Raw genomic sequence first — 22418 nt, 5'->3', positions numbered from 1 at the left:
TGAGTAGAAAACGCGGGCTGCTGATATATTATAGAAAGAGATTTGAATGAAAAGTAATATTATTTTATCTTATTATTTAAGTGGAAACCGTATGAAGAATGAAGCCTGAAAACATCCCCCTTATTGTACACAGGCACTATATTTGGCACCATACCGGAAGTAAACATTCGCTGGCTTCATGTTGGAAAATATATATTTCTACGCAAGTATTTGTATATAGATATATATTTTAAAAAACATGGATCGATTCATGTGGACTAATGGACTCCTTGAAATGAATGAAACCTTAGTAATCCAGCAAAGGGGTGTCAGACTATATGACGGAGACGACAAGGTATCTCTAACTTTGGCCAGACTTTAGAGCGGCTAGTCGGGTTACATTGCCATTGGTCAAATCCTAAATTACACCGTCATCTCTAGATAAGCGCACTACGAAGTGTAGTAAACAATTGCTTTGATGTTCTATGTAGTGCACTTTATATCAACTCGTGTCTCATTTGCGATTCCGCCACTTCTCTAGCTAGCTACATGAAGGGCTGTGACGATAGGTGATAAGTAAATTAATTTATGGAGTAATTAATGTCGTGATTATTTATTTATTTGAGCTAATGTAATAAGGTAATATATATATATATATATATATATATATATATATATATATATATAATACAGCATTTGACCTTAAATAATAAACCTGTCAATACGTATATAATGTTAATGATCTCTTCTCTGAGGAAAGAAATGGTTTTGTTTTGCAGGCCAAGCTCGATGTTGGAGTCGTCCTCCTGAGCACACATCGATTAATTTGGAGGGATCAAAAGAATCATGTAAGATCATCTCCAGTGTCATTTCCAACCCTGAACTGAAGATGATCCAGATTATGTTATACACAAACGTGCACTGAGATTGTTAAATGCATGTTTCTTCACTGTGTTTGAATCTGTAGGAGTGCTGTATATGTATACCGTTGTCTCAGATCATATTCTTTGAGGAGCAGGCTGCAGGAATTGGAAAGAGGTATCTGTTTTTTTGCTTGTATACAAAAACTTCTGTTTAACTGCCATATGCACCGACCAGGCATAACATTACGACCTATGACCCTTCATGCACTGTGTATTCGGACACCTTTCTATCAGAACCAGCATTAACTTCTTCAGTAATTTGATCAACAGTAGCTCTTCTGTTGGATCGGATCACATGGTCCAGCCTTCGCTCCCCACGTGCATCAATGAGCCTTGACCACCCATGACCGGTTCATCACTGTTCCTTCCTTGGACCACTTTTGATAGATACTGACCACTGCAGACCGGGAACACCCCGAGCTGCAGTTTTGGAGATGCTCTGATCCAGTGGTCTAGCCATCACAATTTGGTCCTTCATCAAACTCACTCAAATCCTTACACTTGTCCATTTTTCCTGCTTCTAACATCAACTTTGAGGACAAAATGTTGACTTGCTGCCTAATATATCCCACCCACTAACAGGTGCCATGATGAGGAGATCATCAGTCTTATTCACTGTTATGCCTGATCGGTGTACTTCATACATTTTATCTGCTGCACTGATGTTTTATGTTATCACTAAATTCTTCTAGTGCCAAAATTGTCGTTCACCTGCATCCAGCTCCAGCTAATAAAGAGCCTGGACCATACCAGCACAGCAAGTTCTCCTACATTAAATTATCCTTTAAGGAACACGGGCAAATTGAAGTATGTATCCGAAGTGATTTATGTCACTTATGTTTATGATTTAAAAAAAAAAAGGATTCTAAACATTTGAGTCTATGATTGGTTTATGTTTATTTGTGTTTATTGGTTATTTAATGTGCAGTTTTACAGACGCCTGACAGAAGAAATGACTCAGAGGAGGTGGGAGAATACGCCAGTCTCACAACCCATTACCCCAGCAGGACTGAAGGTCTGCCTGAAGCTTTACTGACTATAAAATTGTTACGCATTCGGTGAAAAGAAAGACTGCTGCTTGTTTAGTGTATTGTATCTCCTCGTTTAATTTCCTTGCTTCCCTTTCTAACGTTTTAGCTCTACAAAAAAAAAAATCATGTCTGCCTCTAGGTGGCACTATTTTAATATGGTTAAGTGTATACAGATCTCTTCTGTATGGTACTCTTGTAACTGTTCCACTAAACCTGTGATATGATTGTTGCTTAAGCTTTCTTTGCACCATGCAGTTTTGTAGTTAGGACAGCGAGAAATTAGTGCTAGCCTTACCCTTTTCCTTCCTCTCCCTTTGTTATTTTTTTGGAATAGGGTTTTGTTTGTACATATTGTTCTTTGTGATGGTAGTGGAGGTGTGCGTGTGTGCGCGTGTGTGTGCATGTGTTTTTTGTACATGAGAGCAAGAAGGGTGAATATTTTTTTCCCCCCATCTTTTGTGTTTCTGCAGGCAGGAAGAACACGTGCAGTAGGGATTGTTGGCATTGAGCGGAAGCTGGAGGAGAAAAGGAAGGAGACAGACAAAAACATTTCGGAGGTGAGACATTTTACAGTGATAGATCTTTGAGAAATCTAGCATGTTGGACCGAATGAAACAACACCAAATGATGGATTGTGAAGAGTAAGGCAGTGGAGGAGAGGACATCTTACACTCTTGCAGGATGATTGTGCTTCCTTTCTGTTCCACTCTTTTTTGGAGTACAACACAGCCCTGTTTGTGTGGCTGTGTGACGCCATGCGGTGGAACTTGAAAGGCTTCCTGTCCTGGCTAAAATAGAGATAAGAGCTCACCCAGCCAGGAGCCACATTGAAACACTGCCCACTGATTTAACTGCCATGTCCCTTCCTCTTTCAGACACGGAAATACAGCTTTAAAATAAAAGGCAACAAAACGAATCCATTTTCTCCTCCCATATGTAAAAAAAAAAAAATAATGTAAAAGCAGTAACATCATGTATCCGTGATCTACGCCAGTCAGCATTAAATAGCCCACAGCGTTATTATTTTCTATTGTAAATGTATTATAAATGCCAAAAACGTTAGCTTTTATGGTGGATTTTGTACATATATCTGTAAAGATTTAGCCCCAGTGTGGACTGCTATCAGCTGATGGCTTCTTCTAATCCTCCTCTCCTCCCCTCTCTGTCTCCACCAGGCATTTGAAGATCTCAGCAAGCTTATGGAGAAGGTCAGGAACTCTGTCCTCATGCCATACCTCTCATTTCTGTAGGCACAGTGTTGTATCATAGTGACCTGTCCTTTTTTCCCCCCTCAGGCTAAAGAGATGGTTGAGCTTTCCAGATCTATCGCCAACAAAATCAAAGACAAACAAGGGGACATCACTGAGGATGAGGTGAGGCAGAAAACAGCTACATTGTAAAACAATGAGAATGTAAAACACTGAAGGCAAACAGCCTTTATCGCAGTAGGTCAAGTGGTTAAGGCTCTGGGTCATTGACCGGAAGATCAGGGTTCAAGCCCCAGCACCACTGAGCTGCCACCGTTGGGCTCTTGAGCAAGGCCCACAACCCACTCTGATCCACGGGTGCCATATCATGGCTGACCCTGCACTCTGACCCCAACCCCCAAGGATGGGAGGGATCTCACTGTGCTGTAATGTATATGTGACAATCAAAAACAACTTAACTTAAAAACACAACCTATTCAAGATTATATATGGACCAGGATTCTATTTGTGTTTTGTTGGACCACTTTTTAATTTAATATTTAAAATGTGGATGCATTTTCTACAAAAACTTGGAAGGTTGGATATTAGAAGTTGTCTTCTGAAAGCAGCATTAAATGGATAATATGAAGCATGCTGAATGTTTTAATGGCTTAACTTCATAAAGGCCTGTAGCTCTGTGGGATGCATGCAAGCCATTCTTTTACATAGCCAACATCCTTGCAGCCTTCCTTTCAGGGTGACATGTTCACATGGTTTGTGAAATTATCATAGAAATAATATTATAATGTAAATTTGTTTAAGTGTTATTGAGCATAATTAGGGCCAGAAATCAAACTGGTCTTGAACTAGCATTTGAAAACATAGTTTTTAGACTTTAGTCATTGGCCTAGTGTATTGATGTGTGCATTGATAGAGGCTTCAGAGCACTTCTTTAAGTCACTCTGGATAAGGGCTTCTGCCAAATTCCATTAATGTAAATGTTCTCAGGAGAATATCTGAGAAATAAAAAGAATGCCTGGAAAAAAAAACTTCAAATATGATTTCAGTCAATGATGAAATGTCCTGATGTTACAATGTCCAGTGTTATCTCCTCTTATGCCTTTTGCAGACTATTCGCTTCAAGTCATATTTGTTGAGCATGGGCATCGCCAATCCTGTAACCAGGGAAACACACGGCTCAGGCACACACTACCACATGCAACTTGCTAAACAACTGGGAGACATGCTGCAGGCACCACTGGAGGTTAGTAAGACTATATGTGAATGTCTTTGTATTTATAAGAGTTAGGAAACACATTTTTTCATTGTATGCAATTACATGACAGACTTTGGGACACTTTCAAGGTTGCTGTTTGCTTAAATCAATGTTCTTTTAACATACTATAGATCTTTATAGTGCATATTGTCTTATTTTTACAATTCCTGTGCTCTCTACAGGAGCGAGGGGGAATGATGGCCCTCACAGAGGTCTACTGCCTAGTAAACCGAGCACGAGGGATGGAGGTAAGCTAGCATGTCAGTCGTGTTACACCTACACTATATTGCCAAAAGTTTTGGGACACCCCTCCAAATCATTGAGTTCGGATGTTGTTTTTCAGGGGTTGGGCTCGGCCCCTTAGTTCCAGTGAAAGGAACTCTTAATGCTTCAGCTTCATACCAAGACATTTTGGACAATTTCATGCCACCAACTTTGTGGGAACAGTTTGGGGATGTTCCAACATGACTGCACACCAGTGCACAAAGCAAGGTCCATAAAGACATAGAACACTTTTGGGATAAATTAGAGGGGAGACCCTGAGCCATTACAAAACTGCCTTTACAACACATGAATGTAATATGGAGGTCAGGCACTGATGTTGGACGAGAAGGTCTGGCTCACAGTCTCCACTCTAATTCATCCCAAAGGTGTTCTATGGGGTTGAGGTCAGGACTCTGTGCAGGACAGTCAAGTTCCTCCACACCAAACTCACTCATCCATGTCTTTATGGACCTTGCTTTGTGCACTGGTGTGCAGTCATGTTGGAACAGGAAGGGGTCATCCCCAAACTGTTCCCACAAAGTTGGAGGCATGAAATTGTCCAAAATGTCTTGGTATGAAGCTGAAGCATTAAGAGTTCCTTTCACTGGAACTAAGGGGCCGAGTCCAACCCCTGAAAAACCTGAACTCAATGATTTGGAGGGGTGTCCCAAAACTTTTGGCAATATAGTGTATGTATGCATATTCCATTTTATTCAGGGCAGTAGTTGATAATGCATATTAAATATACAGTATTTTTTGTAAAAAATAAAGAAAAAACAAAGAAAAAAAACATAAAATTATACTATTCTCTAGTGCTTTTCCACCAAACACCGTGGTAATGGCATTGTGCATTTATTAATCTGAATCTACAATCAGTAGAATCAGTACTGAGGACCCATTAAGATTTAAGTATGGAAAAACACATGACAGAGAGTGCAGTTATATAAAAATGATCCACTCTGAGGTGGTGTGATCTAATAGAGGCGATTATTTTTTTTGGATGATTTTTATACAGTCGGGAGTGTGTGAATTCAGTCACGCTGTGGTCTAATTTTTGTTATTGCCACAGACCAAATAAAATGCTACAGAATAAATAAGTAAACCTAAATCTTTGTGGAAACTGATTACTATCAAATCCTCTTTGTGACTTTAAAGGAGTGCTGTATTAAAGGAAGGTGTACATGGAGGGTAAACATTGACCGTGTATATTAAAACATAAACTGATGATAATAAAATAATCCTAATATTAACTATAATAATTAGATGGAGGGCTACAAGTGCCTAAATACAGTGATAAAGATTTTGGCCTTATCTATTTAGATGAGATCTAGATTACTTCAATAAAATTGGATTATTCTTTTTATATTTTAGTAAGCCTGTGATAAGGAGCCTTTCTTGTTCCGTTTGTGCGTACTTCTTAATTCGATTTTCAAGTGTTTCATTTTAGAGTAATTAAAATGAGATCATCTAAACACAAATGCAAAAATATATGTTGTCCACAGGAGCAGTGACCTCATTTCCCAGGCTAGTTTTAACAGTAAACACTAGTTAGAGTGAGTGATAGAGAAACGTCTAGTAGATCTTCTGTATACCCCACACACACACACACACACACACACACACAAACATTATGTTTAACTATACAGCCATTATGTTTGATTATATAATGCTAACATGAATAGCTATCAAAATAATACGCTGGGTAAGCTTTAAAGGACTTAAAGAGGTTTAAAAACAATGTTATTTGTGCAATAGCAAGAAACTCTTCAATCTTGTTTCTATATTAGCATTTAATTCTTCTTTCTGTAATACTACAGCTTCTTTCCCCTGAGGACATGGTCAATGCCTGCAAGTTGTTTGAGTCTCTGAAACTCCCTCTCAGGTGAGTGTGTGTGTGAGAGAAAGAGAGGAAGGGGCTGCAAGCCAAAGGAGGAATCAGCAGCCACTTCCTGTCTTACTTCCTGTTTTTAGAGGCCTCTTTGCTTTCCATCTTTCAAAAGAAAACATCCGTTCGCTTTCCCTATCCCACTAATATTACCAACCTAAATTGAGACATGGTGTATTGGTTGGATACTGCTTCAAGGAGCTTGGCCTAATTTCTATTATTGCTGTACTTGTGGTTCTCAGTGGAAATCAGTACATTTATTGTTTATCTTTCTCTCAGGTTGCGAGTGTTTGACAGTGGTGTAATGGTGGTTCAGCTTCAATCTCACAGTGAAGAAGAGATGATTGCATCTGCTATCGATAATGTGAGTGTCAAATCCCCAACATGTTTCTCCTGTTAAATCACTTAGAGGTAGCCATCCATACCTCAGCCCCTGACTATACATCATGTTTAATTGGGGGTTTGGGAGAGCGGAACTTGGAGCTATGCGTCAACCACAGCCGTGCACTGCAAAATTCTCCGTCCATTCCCACAGCCGCTGCGTGGAAATGAGGCCCTCAGTCCACGCAGAGTCTCAGGAAACTGCTTAACAGTGGGCATGTTTTTGTACAAAACGTTTGTAGATTTTGAGAGCATTTTCGCAACGCTCTCAGAAGAAATGATTAATCATTTGGTATGCAGCAGCGAAGCCTAAAGAGACTAACAACCGAATAATATAGAATGTGTACATTTTTCCTGGTTGAAAGAAGTATTAGCATAAACACAATAGCGTTGTTATTGTTACTGAACCATTCAAAAGCTGATTTTGTTTGGGGGGGAATCAATTAATTGATTAATTATTAGACGAAAATTGTTTCCCCCATTACTCTTTATCTCTTTATCAGTTTGGCAACTTCAATATCTTGGTCTAAGTGGTTAAGACTCTGGGTTGTTCAGAGGATCAGGGTTCAAGCCCCAGCACCACCAAGCTCCACTGTTGGGCAATTGAGCAAGGTTCTTAACTCTCCCTGCTCCAGGGGCACTGTATCATAGCTGCTCCTGCGCTCTGACCCCAACTTCCTCAGCTGGGATATGCGAAGAGAAGAATTCCACTGTGCTGTAATGAATGTGTGGTGACAGTAACGGCTCCTTGCCCTCAGTTCTTCTTATTCTTCTAAATGTAATACTAAATATTTAGACATTTATCATATTTCTATTAAGATTTCTTTTTCAAATCCAAACGTTGTGTAAAACAGGTGGATGGTAAACAGGAGACTTAGAGCAGATGTGTGACTGCATATTTAACCTGTATTTTAGATCAAAGACCCAAAGCCATGTCAGATCAGCCAAACAGAAACAGATTTTTTAGATATTGCCCATTAAAAAAGCCAAATTAGTCAGAGAAAAGTAGTTAACCTTTAATATAGTATATGTATAGTATGATTATAATGTATTTTATACACTGTTCTGTTTGATCAAGAGCTCAAAATCTTAAAGCAAGTGCTAAGGTGGAATCATGAATGTTGAATGAGAACATCTTTTTTTATTCGGTCATGGCGTAAAGGCACATGTTGTCTGTGATGCATGTCTCATTGGCGTTAATTGGGATTACGTTCTTGTTCATAGGTGTCTGACAAAGGCTCCTTAACAGCAGAGGAGTTTGCTAAACTTTTAGGACTGTCTGTTCTTCTTGCAAAAGAGAGGTAATGCTTGATTAACATACAGTTATATTTTGTTGTCACAGCATTGTCAGCTTGCTTATTACTCTTTAACTCTCAATGCTGTCTTTTCTACCAGACTGCTGCTGGCTGAGAAAATGGGGCATCTATGCAGAGACGACTCTGTGGAAGGCCTACGATTTTATCCCAACTTATTCTAATTTACTAGTCTGATCAGGAATAATCTCATTCACAGCATCCTCCGTACAGAACAGAAGTGTTGACTTTGTAAACTGGACTTGTGGAACTGCCCTGCAGGATGCTCAGTTCTCAGAGTAATAACAGTGAGCAGTGTGTTATTGGTGAAAGTTTGTTCTGATTCAGATTTTACTGTATTTAGTTCATACGTGAGTAAGGGTTTGGAGAAGTCATGCTATTTCCATTGATTTGGTTCACACGGATTTGTAAAATGTAATTATAAAACCTGCTGAATTAGGTTTTTATGTAACATCTTATATCCTATTACTAAACAGTAATTATAAACCTTCCCCTGAACAGCAAGGCCATGACTGAGACTGCAAAGGCCTCACTAATGAACTAATGAAACCAGAGACAAGAGGCAAGTTCTAGTTCACAGAAAATGTTTGGCTAGCTCCCAACACTGTTATTGCACGTGTGGATATTTACTCTATATGCCAAATGTTTGTGTACACTTGATAATCTCACCCACATATGCCTTCTGAATATTCCATTCCAGACTTATTCCCCCTTTGCTGTTGTACATTTCTGGGAAAGCTTTCCACTAGATTTTGCAACTTTTGGCTGTGGGCATTTGTGCTTATTCAGCCATAAGTGCATTAATGAAGTCAAACACTGATGTTGGGAGAGGAGGACTGAGGTACAGTCAGTGTTTGTCATTCCCAAAGGTGTTCAGTTGTGTTTAGGTCAGGGATCTGTGCAGGATACACAAGTTCTTCCTTATGAAACTTGCCAAACTGTGTGTTCATGGACTTGTGCACAGGACATTGTCAGCTGGAACATATTCAGACCACTTCGTTCCAATGAATGTGAATGATAAAGCTACAGCATTCAAAGCATTCTAGACATTTGTGTGCTTCTAACTTTATGGAAACAGTATGTGAAAGTACCACATATGTGGTTGGGATGGCAGATGTCCCCAAACTTTTGGCTGTATAGTATATCCTACATCTCCTTTATTAACTAAATAAAGTGATATTTCTTCCAGTGTGTGATTTTGGTATAAACATTTGACTTGATATTAAGATCTTATAATTATGAAAAATAATTGTGAACAATGTTAGTAACATGTCACCATCACTACATACATTGTACGCATAATAATTGTATAAAAACCTTCACCTTCTTTCAACGTGATCAAGCATAATAAAGATGTTAGTGAGCATTTTAAGGATATACACTGGAAAAAGATCAACTTGATTCATATACACTGACCAGGCATAAAATTATGACCACCTGCCTAATATTGTGTTGGTCCCCCTTTTGCTGCCAAAACAGCCCTGACCCGTCCTGCACTGTGTATTCTGACACCTTTCTATCAGAACCAGCATTAACTTCTTCAGCAATTTGATCAACAGTAGCTCGTCTGTTGGATCGGATCACACGGGTCAGCCTTCACTCCCCACGTGCAGCAATGAGCCTTGACCACCCATGACCCTGTCACCGGTTCACCACTGTTCCTTCCTTGGACCACTTTTGATAGATACTGACCACTGCAGACCGGGAACACCCCACAAGAGCTGCAGTTTTGGAGATGCTCTGATCCAGTGGTCTAGCCATCACAATTTGGTCCTTCATCAAATCCCCTAAAATTCTAAGCTTGTCCATTTTTCCTGCTTCTAACATCAACTTTGAGGACAAAATGTTCACTTGCTGCCTAATATATCCCACCCACTAACAGGTGCCATGATGAGGAGATACTCAGTCTTATTCACTTCACCTCTCACTGCTCACAGTGTTATACCTGATCGGTGTACATATATTCATACCTTATTCTGATGATGGATGTGAACATTAACTGAAGCTCTTGGTCTGTGTATGCGTGCTGCCACCTGATTGGTTAATTGCATTAATAAGTTTCTATTAAACTGACCGAGAAATGAATAAATTTATGTCAAGTTAAAAGCCCATATTTTGTCCACTTGCCTAAACAAACACATTTTACTCTGTACAATCGAATGAATACCAGCGGGGAATCCCGCCCAATCTGGCAGCAGTGTGAGACTTCTCTCTCCTCCCGGATCCTCTGTAGGCGTCGATATAACGGATAAACATGTAGTTTGGAGTCTGTATTTGCTCGTTTCTATTTCTCTTCTTCACACCGATGCTGTAAGTAAATATTTTTCTTTATTATGCTATGTGGACTGTATGTTGAAATAACTGTTTTTCATATACAGGTTCGGTACATACAGAAAATATCAGAAAATATCAGCTTATGAACTTGGAACGTGGAAACTGAAGCTTAGTTCAAAGAAATATTTTTTTCTTTGTATCATTACTATTATTATTATTATTATTATCATTATTATTATTATTATTATTATTATTATTATTATTATTATTATTTTCCATGTTGTGTATTTTAGTATCACATTACTACCCGTTATGTTTAAGGGTGCGTTCACATGCACGAAACATGTAAATGGGCGTATAGACTATCAATTTAAATAGCACAACTAACCACAACTTTAAATTAAATTAAGTAGTACTCTTGCGGTTAACTGGAGTTATAAATACACAGTTTATGAGCTCACTAACAAGGGAGTGAACTGTCATTTAAATACAGAAGACTAAAAGCCTCCAAAACTATAAATAAAGCAAAATAAAGTGAATCCAAATACATCTGAGTCTATTCTTAAACAGATTTACGTAATCCATTTCTGGTCTTTTATTTAGAAATTCTAAGGGTGTTTGCTCATTGTGAACTGGTCAAACACACATTTTCAGTGTGTGTGTGTGTGTGTGTGTGTGATAGATGGAACACTGAAGATGAAGAACTGATGGTTGTGTATTTTCACTGGACATCAGACAAGCTGGAAAATTGGAATCACTGGTTTGGGGAACAAATCTGACTCTGATGCGTTCATTCCTGAGGCAAGGATTGTTCAGAAAGTATAAAGTATATGGATCCCAGGAACCCCAAAAATACAAGGATTGGTGCTGAGTCAAGTGGAAAAAGAGCAGCTGAGTTTTCAATACATGAATCAAACCACTTGGGCTGGATGTAGATGTTTATGTAAGTACAAAGTGTAAAAAGAGAAAGCTGTAGCAAAAACTACTCATGTTAAAAGATCATGCACTGTATAAGGACTTGTTGAACTGTTTAGTAGCGTCACTGAGATCTTCTTAGTCCTGTAGTGCCTTTCTGATGATATTTTTAGAGAGACTGTTGTGCATATTTAACCCATTATGATCCTGCTTTATCTGTGCATGTCTCGAGATGGTAATGGACATGAATGAAATAAAGTGTCTCATAAAACTGTTGCTAATTTCTGCTCTCTGTTGGAATAGTGTACAACATACAGGGCTGTTTGAAGATATATATATAAAAAAGGTGATGCTGAGCAAGCAAGCAAGAGTACACATGCGTCGGAATGATACAGGGTTTCACCCCACTCGTCCAATTTCTGCTCCTGCTCCTCCTTATAGGATTCGGTAAGTAAGACACAGTAAGATATAAATAAGAATTGTAATGATACACAAACTACAGGATTTTTTAGGTCCAACAAGATAAGTTTAGCTGAAATGTTTTCATCCATAGCTATATAAATTCATTGTAAATAATCATTTACTTCTAGGTATTATAATTATGCCACCTGATATCACACATAGTGCTTCAGGATAAGCAGTCCTCCTTTAGTAGAGCATGCAGGCTTGGATAGGAAGAGAAGGGAGGGAGTGTTTTTCCTGCCCGCTTTTCCGTTGGTATATATTTTTTTTTCTTGGGAAGTGACCTATGTGTAGCGGCATTCGTAAATCACAATGACTTGCTCAACCGAACCTAGGATCCCAGAGGCTTTTGTCTTAAACAATACAAAGTGTTTTCTATGGGGGTGAGGGGGTATAGAGTATTTGGCAATTAGACAAATATGAGTTCCTGTTAATGGTAGGCGTATTAAAGTATTTCAGCTCAATTGAGTGGTGGTCTAAACAATAGATATTGCAATAAATCAACTTTACAGAAATAAGTATAGATTTCGATCCATAATGAGCAAACTGAGTGTGACAGAGGCAAGGACAATACTCTCTGATTCAACACAAGGGGAAAAATTTAAAAATCCATCCTTTGTTGGGTGACACTAGATAATGGAATTATAAATTATTCATTATTATTGTACACCTTTACACTATAAAGCCACACATTAATAAGTGTTGCTTAGTATGAGCACCATGTGAATAGGTGACCTGGCACAGGATAGTCATTGTGATTACAGCAGCAGTTATTAGGTACATGTATTAGGAACAGTATAAAGGTGATATCCACTGAAGCAAGGGGAAACTAAAGGCTGAGAACTGAATTATACCTTCTGGAGATATCAATTTAGGGAAGGTTTATGGGGAAATAAAATTTGGCAACGTTTTCATTTACAAGCTATTTCCCTTTTCTCTTTTTCATCTCATGTTTCATGTGTTGTTGTTTTTTCCTTTTTCAGCAATGGCTGGTCTTCATCTGTGGCCCTCAGTACATGTTGCTCTAAGCAATGCCAGTGTTTTTGTCACTTACAATACAGACACCAACATGACAGACAGTGAATTGTCCATGAATCTGCTTGACCTTGATAAGAATATAACATTGCTAACTCGACGTCTGCCATTCAACCAGTCAGCGGGCGTTCTGGAGTTTGACTGCGAATACTTCCTATATGCCGGGAATTTCAGCTTCAGATTGGACCAAACTGGCCACCAGGGTGGACTGAGGAGTACCTCCAGCTGGTGGAGCCCAGTACTACGCGTCCTGTGGCCCACATTCCACTTTGGAGTGGAACATGCTAACAACAACTACAGTTCTGGTGCATTTCAGGTTTCTGTGTCTACCAATGTTGACTTCCATGTCTGCCTGAACAGCAACTCATCCCTCTACCTAGAGGTCAGCTACATGGAACACAACCAGATTGGCAAGAACACCATCGACAAGGTGCAGAAACGAACGACACACAACATCCAGGCTGTGAGGTCCCAGCATGTGGAACTAAAGTGTGCCTCCCTGCTGACTGAGGCTGGCTTCATTCAAGTAGCTCTCAAGTCTCACTACACCCAACAGGACATCAAATCCTCAGGACCACTCTATTTATCTCGTATCTTCTCCTACAAGCTTCTGGTTGAGAATAACTACAGAAGTGGCTGTGAGGGGACAGTGCCTGTCCGCCTGCTCTCTCCACCCTGCACAGTCACTGCAGGGAAGGTGTTGCTGTACAAGGAGGCCAGTGCAGCTTCAGAGCAGGAAAAGCCCTCTCAGCTTGCCTTTCACTTTCTCACCCAAGGGGAGAATGAGACAGAGTTTAATTGCTCCCAGTTTGATCTTGGACAGAAAAAGTACTGCTTTCATTATGAGCGTATCTACAGTCAGTCCTCCAGTTTGGCACATACATGCATCATTGTGCAAAGAAATGCTGGTGAGATTTTTTTTGTAAAGTTTTGCATCTGTTGAGAGTTTTTCTGCATTTTCTGCAGTCTCTACTTGCATGCATCATCAGTTAAGTTCTGCATAAACTGTATTAAACTGTATATCTGATTTATAAGTAGAGATGTGGGGCCCATGGCAAACATGGAGTGGGTGCAGTGTGACTTGTGGAGAGGGGGTGCGAGAGCGTGTGCGTGAGTGCTTGGTGCCCCCTGGTGGTGGGATGCAGTGCAGTGGTATGGTGAGAGAGCAGTCACTCTGCTCCCTGGAGGACTGTACTGGTAAGCCAAATTCCTTAATGCACATATAATGTGTAAGGATATATTTCTTCAGTTATATGTCTCATTCATTTGCAGTCTGCAGATTTGTATTTGAAGCACATTAATTTCTGGAATTCTAAATCTGTCCTATTGTCTATAGATGTCCTGCCTCCTGTTTCCGCCCCGCCTCCTCCGGCTGTGGACTCCTTTCTTGGAGGAAACTTAGTTGTGGTGGCTGGTATCTCTCTCTGTCTTGCTGTCATCCTGGTCACTATCCTTATAACAGTGTGGAGGAAACTGTGCCATGGCCAAAAGTGTAGCTCAGCAAGGCCTGAGTCTATGCCTTCTCCTAGTGGACGCAAAAACTCAGATGAGGCTTCTATTTGTGGACACAGCCTGCGGAGGCCTAGTTTCTCTGAGAGTATGAGGGCATCTGCACTTCAGAATGGCCAAACATGCCCTGTGTCTATTCGAGCAGCATCAGACAAGGGGGTACTGGCCTGTCAGCAGAGTTTCCCCCACTCTGCGCCCTCACCTCAAGATCCTGAACGGCTGTCCCCATCTGGTCAAAAGATTCTTCCACCCATTTTTGGGTATCGTTTGGCGCAGCAACAACTTAAGGAAATGAAGAAGAAAGGACTTAAAGAAGCCACACAGGTCTATCATGTCTCCCAGAGTCCTGTTGATGACACAATGTTGGAGGCCACAGCCTCAACATCTGCTGGTCTAACACCAGTGCCTCAGGACCTGGAAAGTCAAGAAGAAGTCAGTATCAGGCAACTCCGCAAATCTCCTTTCACAGAGCCCACATGGCCTCACAGAAGTTCTGCCACTTTGCCTGACAGACTGAGTCCCAAGGTGGATCTGATGTTGGCCACACCAAAAGTTGTTTTTAGTGACCGGGACCGACGACAAGAACGCACTGCAGACTGGGTGGCAATGGTGGAACGAAACAGACTCAGTTTTTCTAACAACCCAAATTTCAGGAGGACATCTAGCTTCAACGAGAGCAATCTGCAGCAGTTACCTAAACCACAGCCATTTAGGGAGCGGAGCATGACTCAGGTGGCCCCCCGCCAGATTCCAGAGGGCAGCTGTAGAACCAGAGCCTGGGAGCATCCAATACCTGAGCTGGAGGACTGGTGTCAGTCTAAATATAGGATACCCGACAGCTCTAGTCACCACAGGCAGAGACCTTGGGTAGATATGCCTTCCTTTTCAAAATCCAAACCTGCTGTGGTTCATTCGGGGACAGTACCAACAAAAAATCGGGTAACTGACAATCATGGAGTGGGCTGGGTCCCATCTTTTGGGATAGAGCGGGTAGAAAGGGCAGAACAAAATTGGAACAGGAGAGGTCCCTCTCCTATCCAGAGGAACATTTTGGCCCGGAAGTTGCGAGAAGCCAATTCATCAACCAGTCACCACAGAAAGAGAAGTTCCACGTTCTCTAGCTATGATCAGAGCAAGGCCCGATGCCGAAGCCTCCCACTCTCTGCAGACTACAGCTCCTCCTATGGCCTGACTGAGGATGAGCAGCGAATGATGGACATTTCTGGATATCTGGGAGAAGAGGACGGGACAGAAATAACGAAAGACCTCAGTTGATTATATCTGAGATTGTTTAGATTAGAAACTCCAAAGCTGAATTCCCATAACTGATTGTTTCTCAAGTTGTAGTGCTTTACCTTTGTGAAGCCTTTATTTAGGAATTACTTTTTGGGAATTAAGTTAATAGTTATTGTTAGCTGAATGATGTATAACTTATTATTTTTGTCTTTAACATGAATTTTTTATATTCCTTATAATATGTATTGTCAAAAATCATGTTAAATTATTTTATTTGCACAGTGTAGGAATTGTATGTGTTCTGAAGAGAGCACACCTGATTAACCAGTTAAATGTAAGCATTTTTACTGTAAAGCTGCCTTAAGATCAAGTTGGATATTTTATCAGATACTGTATAAAACAACTATTTGGAATTATCATGTAAATGAGTATACCTTCGGCAAAAAGAAACTATATTACTGCATTGTAATTGTATGTAGCAGCAAACTGGTTTGTCTCTAAATCCTTTAAATATATTAGAATGGTTTAATCTAAGTATAAATGCTTTTATTTTTGTTTGTAAATGAAAAATAATGTTCATATCTTTTCTTTTACAGAGATTTATTGCATTTTCATTTTGTTTTAGTGTATCTGAATTAAAAGAATGTAATGTAAAGGATCATTCAGAGTAGTTTAAACTGTGTCTCTTTACACTGGAAGAAATATCTCAGCTCATAGGCAGGCAGTTCTGTATGGACTGTAAATAAATTTCTTTTATTTAAAAGAAATTCTTTTATGTTTGTTATAAAGAATGGGGGGTATATATCATGTGATCTAAAGGATAGAGATATCTGACTTTTGGCTAGTGCCTATGGGGAAAACAACAAAACTACAAAAACTTAGAAAATAGAAACCTTTCGGTAACTGAGGTTAAGCATAGGATTAGATGTGGGTATAAAATATTGTTTATTAGCTGTATTGAAGATACTCATGATGATATTATGAGGTCTGTGTGTGTGTGTGTGAGAGAGAGAAAGAGAGACTACTCTGGTACCATTCAGATAAAGATATATTTACCATTAATGACATTTCATACAGGCAGATGCATGTTTGCGTTATCATTTTACACTTTAAAAAGCAAATAAAATGCTGTATTACATCTATGATCCATATGCATTTTAACTGTAGGTTATAATTAGAATAATTTTCTGCAATCGTTTGCTGTATGTTTGGATTGCATAATGGTGCAGAATAATTTCATTTCTTATGAAATAAAGCTTAAACATTAAAATAAAATGTGTAACATTTTAGCTGTCAGGTCCTGATCCACTCCCCAGGCTGTCCATAAATGTTGTAGGTCGCACCTTCATGCTTATGTGTCTGAGCGAATACCAGAGTCCTCGCCAGGTGCTCCACACCACGCCATTGTCATGTTTTGCTGTGTACTTCCCTCCTCGATAAAACTTTCCATTCAAGTTGGCAGAATGGCACCTAAAGAGGAGCAAACAATTCTGTAACGACTTTTAATGAAGGATTAGTGCAGGTAATATGCAGGTAAAATGTTCCGAACCTATGAATATATGCACTTACGAAGACTGTATACTTTACCTGTTGAACCACCAGCCTCCTTTGTTCTCTACAGCACAGTTTCCCTGTAAGTAGCGATCGTTGTCCTGGTCTCTGGTGGTAAACGGCATGCCGCTGTGAGAGGCAGACCACTGCTCCACCATATTGCTCCCACCAGACAAGGCATCTCCAGCGCGGCCACTGTACATGCCAAAGTATAGCCTGTACTTATCCTGTTTGTAGAGGGAGAAAGGTATGACACATTATTCTAGAGAATGGAAACACTACAAATGTAATGTTATAAATATAATATTTTTTATTTTTATAAAATAATGACAAGGCTTACCTTTTCATCTGCCACTCTGAAGTTATCATATATGGCATATGATTTTTCTCCATCCCAGTCCATCAGATCAATCTTCATTACCTTTTCACCTTCATGGAATATACACAGTACATACATCTTTCCCAGGAATGTCGGATAAAATGTTTTACGGATTGACCAAGGGCAACCTACCTCTATGAAGCAAGGAGTGAATATGATCATTGCCCAGCCAGAACTCATCATTGTTTAACTTGAGATGACCAAACCCATTCTTATAATCCATCCAGTCTCTGAAAAGAAGGCATTCGATCAATTGATTAAGAGTTATTATGTTGCATGAACATGTCCATCTGTGATGATGCATGGTCATTTAGTTCTAACTAAGAGAATCTTTGCTTTTATAATCCTGTCATTGAGGTAGCCATGCTTTATACTTTAGACTGTTTCAAAATGCTCATTCAGGCACAGATCCTGAGGAGGATATTCATTCCTCCAATATTATAAGGATCACAAAGAGTGCACAAATGTGTGTGTGCATGGTGCTCTGTGAAGGACTGGCATCCCATTAAGGGCCTTACTGTCTTAAATGTTCCTGATATATGCTCCCTAGTGGCCACAAACCCAGACCAAGATCAAGTGTTTACTGAAGATGAATAAAAGTCAGTGAAGGAAATATATTTGAAATTCTTATTTGTCAACCAATTTGTCTGAAAACAACTGTTTAACCACATTCCAGTGCTGACGGAGAAGCGCCATATCCTACCTATTGAAGTCCACTTTACCGTTGCGACGTTTCTGCACCACAGTCCAGCCTCCTCCATCTTCCATGTCGCAGTACACAAGAAAAGGCTCAAGAATTGTATCCGGTCTGATTCGGTAGAACCCACTCTCAGGTCTGATCCTGTCAAACAGCTCAGAGCAGTCTGGAGATTTAAAATAAAAAAGCACAGCTCAGGTACAAAAATCCCTCTTGTAATGACAGTAGTCTACTCTGATTCTACATGACACCTCATCCAGGGCAAAGGACTAGGGAAAAGGGCAGTCTGCTATAAATTTATAGTAAGAGTGTATGATTCTGCAATCAGTGAGGAAAAATGCTATTGAGAATTTTTTAATTCATACATTTTTTTTTTTTGTCATTGTTATCAACCACTAATACTACTCTTCTGTTCCTCAGACACTAGTTATCTTTTTTCAATCGCTTAACTGAAGGTCCACATCTCATTCCAGGCATCTTCATGAATCCCTGGTCAAGCAACACCACTTGAGACCTCATCTGTTATCTTTTCCCTTTTATTTTGGATGTGTTATGTATTCATTCCTCTGATTGTTTTTTCCTCTCATTCTACTGATTGTAGTGTTATTTCTATAACTGTATTTCTTACTTATGCTATCTTTTCTTCACAAAGTTTTAATCTGAATTGTACACCGATCAGCCATAACATTATGAGCAGTGAGAGGTGAAATGAATAAGACTGATGATCTCCTCATCATGGCACCTGTTAGTGGGTGGGATATATTCGGCAGCAAGTGAACGTTTTGTCCTCAAAGTTGATGTTAGAAGCAGGAAAAATGGACAAGCGTAAGGATTTGAGCGAGTTTGATGAAGGGCCAAATTGTGATGGCTAGACCACTGGATCAGAGCATCTCCAAAACTGCAGCTCTTGTGGGGTGTTCCCGGTCTGCAGTGGTCAGTATCTATCAAAAGTGGTCCAAGGAAGGAACAGTAGTGAACCGGTGACAGGGTCATGGGTGGTCAAGGCTCATTGATGTAAGTGGGGAGAGAAGGCTGGCCCGTGTGATCCGATTCAACAGACGAGCTACTGTTGCTCAAATTGCTGAAGAAGTTAATGCTGGTTCTGATAGAAAGGTGTCAGAATACACAGTGCAGGACGGGTCAGGGCTGTTTTGCCAGAAAAAGGGGGACCAACACAATATTAGACAGGTGGTCATAATGTTATGCCTGGTCAGTGTATATTTAAACCATAACCATTATATATAAAATATTTTAATTGTAAACTTTCCAATGCTTCCCCTTTTGTGTCAGTATACTGCTTTTAAGTGTTGCTGTTGTTATAAGTTAATGACTTTATTACTTGTACTATTGAGGTGTGATTACAGCGATCTAAGATTAACATCATTGTATAATCTATAATTTTGCTTGTTCCACTTTCTTGAAGTTTTATGTAATACAGAAATACAAAAGAAACTAAAACAATTGACCAAAATAACACCTCTATCATGAACCAGCAGGTTTCCCCCTGTGCTTGGCAGAGCTGGTAGGGTCATGTTGTCCTGTTTTGACTCTGCCGCAGGTCTGAACCGGGGGTGTGTTCTCAGCTGCATCAGTTTCCAGTCCCCGATTATCAGCTCATAATTAAGTTTCTGAATGCTTGATTTCAGCTCCAAAACCTCCAAAGGACAGTCATCCTCTGTCTTAAATAACCAAATAAACAATTATGAACATTTTGTCATTTCTCTAATCACTAACTATATTGACTGTTTATGAAATTCTATGCATGCACACATATTATAATAGATTTACAATAACAGAAACAGAAAGAAATTTAAACAGGTTACATTAACAACCCTAAAGGTTTCTTTGGTTCGTCCTGTGAGTGAGCCCTTAAAGGTTCTATGCAGAAGCATTAAATAGGTGGTTTTCTTTTAGAAAGACTACCAAAGAGATTTCTTGTGGGAACCCAGGAACCCTTAAGTAAATAAATACCAGTTTCTGAATATGCTTAGAGTTAAATTAGGAAAACTGGACCATCAACGGATAATAGCTCAGATAAAACTGTCCGGACATGCTTAATTTGACTTCTACTACTGATATATTAATACAAACCAGTTATCAATATATCATATAAACACATATCAGTGTATTTGTTTGAGATAAGACCAGCCATCTCACTTAATGATAGTATAACCGATTCCAGTATTGGGTTATTTCATAGTTATATGACATTTTCATTTCATTTCATTGTCTGTACCGCTTATCCGATCCGGTTACACCCTGGACAGAGTGCCAACCCATCGCCAGGCACACACTCATTCACTCACACAATTTAGAGATTTAGAGACTCCAATCAGCCTAGAAGCATGTGGGAGGAAACCAGAAACCCACCAAGCATGGGGAGAACATACAAACTCCACACACACAGTGAGCGGGACGCTGGAGGTGTGAGGCGAACGTGCTAACCACTAAGCCACCGTGCCACCTATAGTTATATGACATGTTAATGCAAAAAGAAAGAAAGAAAGAAAGAAAGAAAGATTTGTTTGAGCTAAGATCAGCCACCTTACTTAAGTTAGAAGCTATGTATTTTGATGGTTCTTGCCATTCAAATATAATCACACACTAAAAATACAAACCTGATTATATCATATGTAGAATTAAATTAGTTTATATTATGTAATTGCTGTATTTTTAATATGTGTATAGGTGATACTGTTAAACTGTTTAACTCGGCAAATCCAAATTCTTCATTCACACAAAGCTCTACCATATGTTTCCTATTGTCCACTCAACAAAAATATTAGTTTTCGATGCTTTTAAAAAAAGCAGCCCAAGGTGCATAATTTACCTCATTTTGTCAGAGTAAAAGTAAGTCCACAAGTCATGTTAAAATAGCAATCAAAAAACAATATTTCTTACCAAACCACCCGATAGCGGAGCTCCAAGGAATACCAAAAAAAGAAGAATCACCACTGACATGACCACAAAATCAGAAAAATCAAAGAAGGGGGGAAAATTCCAGTTACACCACAGTTTTAATTGCTTTTTAAAAGCTTAAATGTCGTTTCTTCAAGATATTCAAGACTCCAATGGCAGTAGACAGTTTGTAATTCTCATACTGCTAGCTTCATTTCCAGGAGAAGATCTTCACATGCTGATGACTCAGGAGTGAAGACCACACTTCCACACTTTTATTTCTATTATTTATAGGACCACTTCGTTCCGCATGGTCTACATTAAACCCAGAGAAGGTGTTGCACCACTTTTTTCATTCCTTACATTCCTCTGGCCCTTTTCTCTCTCAAAAACAAAGTAAAACGCCAAATGACTACCATGAACTTGAAATTTCAACACCATTATCAGTGAAATAGTTTTCTAAAATGTAAGCTTTAAGGATTCACATCCACCCAAAATGCACCTTCATTATACCAGAATTATGTTCATTTATGATTTCAATTCATTTCAATTCAGTGTTATGTAGAGTGTCATAGAACTAAACAACATAAATAGTTACAAAGCAACTTTACCAAATCCAAATATGTTACTGAGATCTCAAATGAGAAATCTACAGGCAATAGTGGTGAGTGAAAGTTCCCTGAGATGACATGAGGAGGAAACCATGATAGAAAAAGACTCAAAAGGGAATGCATTGAGCATCAGGTTCTTTATCATTGCAGCAGAAGTATTTATGTCTATAGTTGTGTACTGAAGAGCAAGTGAGTCTTAATCATAACTGTTTGTTATGGTAAGTGCAATCTTGCAATCACCTTCTGGCTCTCCATTTTAGTCATGCTGTCATAGCTAGTGTTGCCAGAGTCCCTACCTGCACATTAGACATAATCTTCATTGTCTTTAAACATCACAAGATCACAGGCATACTTGATATGTTTCTCTCTCTCTCTCTCTCTCTCTCTGTCAAGCTATACACCCCATTCCTGAGCTCCCAGTGTTCTGAGTTCCAGGTTTGACCACTGGCTCTACCCCTGGTCGGAGTCTCGTCACTTGGTGGTGCTCACTGATGCTGTGGATGGCTCTGTGCGGACAGCGTGTGACCCAGGAGACAACCATAGACAGAACCACTTGGAGACTATCACACCGTCACGGATCTCCCATTACAGTGGTCAGCTTGTGACAGCAAG

The 22418-nt window shown here is 39.5% G+C and overlaps 3 protein-coding genes across 4 annotated transcripts; 2 read left to right on the top strand and 1 right to left on the bottom strand.

Moving 5' to 3' along the window:
- Positions 1–144: 144 nt before the first annotated feature.
- vps36 (vacuolar protein sorting 36 homolog) lies at positions 145–9430 on the top strand. The gene is made up of 14 exons (XM_058412206.1): positions 145–334; positions 759–827; positions 947–1017; positions 1595–1709; positions 1831–1917; positions 2404–2490; positions 3109–3141; positions 3229–3306; positions 4250–4384; positions 4579–4644; positions 6478–6542; positions 6825–6909; positions 8151–8227; positions 8322–9430. Exons 1-14 carry the CDS (start codon positions 239–241, stop codon positions 8401–8403), a joined length of 1146 nt encoding a protein of 381 aa, XP_058268189.1. The 5' UTR covers positions 145–238; the 3' UTR covers positions 8404–9430.
- Positions 9431–9571: 141 nt separating this feature from the next.
- Positions 9572–16698, top strand: LOC131367022 (thrombospondin type-1 domain-containing protein 1). Of its 2 annotated transcripts, none has more exons than XM_058412197.1 (6): positions 9572–10549; positions 11196–11456; positions 11732–11875; positions 12874–13833; positions 13964–14122; positions 14262–16698. In XM_058412197.1, the coding sequence occupies exons 3-6, from the start codon at positions 11815–11817 to the stop codon at positions 15707–15709; spliced, it is 2628 nt and encodes an 875-aa protein (XP_058268180.1). In that variant the 5' UTR covers positions 9572–10549; positions 11196–11456; positions 11732–11814; the 3' UTR covers positions 15710–16698. The 2 variants fall into 2 exon arrangements, with proteins under 2 accessions (XP_058268180.1, XP_058268179.1); XM_058412196.1 differs by having other exon boundaries at positions 13961–14122.
- Positions 16699–16750: 52 nt separating this feature from the next.
- fgl1b (fibrinogen like 1B) lies at positions 16751–21510 on the bottom strand. Its single transcript, XM_058412207.1, has 7 exons — positions 21199–21510; positions 19775–19976; positions 18304–18463; positions 17733–17830; positions 17562–17650; positions 17258–17448; positions 16751–17140 (listed from the first exon to the last, which is right to left on the bottom strand). Exons 1-7 carry the CDS (start codon positions 21256–21258, stop codon positions 16957–16959), a joined length of 984 nt encoding a protein of 327 aa, XP_058268190.1. The 5' UTR covers positions 21259–21510; the 3' UTR covers positions 16751–16956.
- Positions 21511–22418: the final 908 nt, after the last annotated feature.

This window comes from Hemibagrus wyckioides, linkage group LG16, assembly GCF_019097595.1.
Source record: "Hemibagrus wyckioides isolate EC202008001 linkage group LG16, SWU_Hwy_1.0, whole genome shotgun sequence".
Lineage (NCBI taxonomy): Eukaryota > Metazoa > Chordata > Actinopteri > Siluriformes > Bagridae > Hemibagrus > Hemibagrus wyckioides.
Note: the sequence above shows the minus strand (reverse complement) of the source record. Positions and strands in the feature narration are given on the sequence as shown.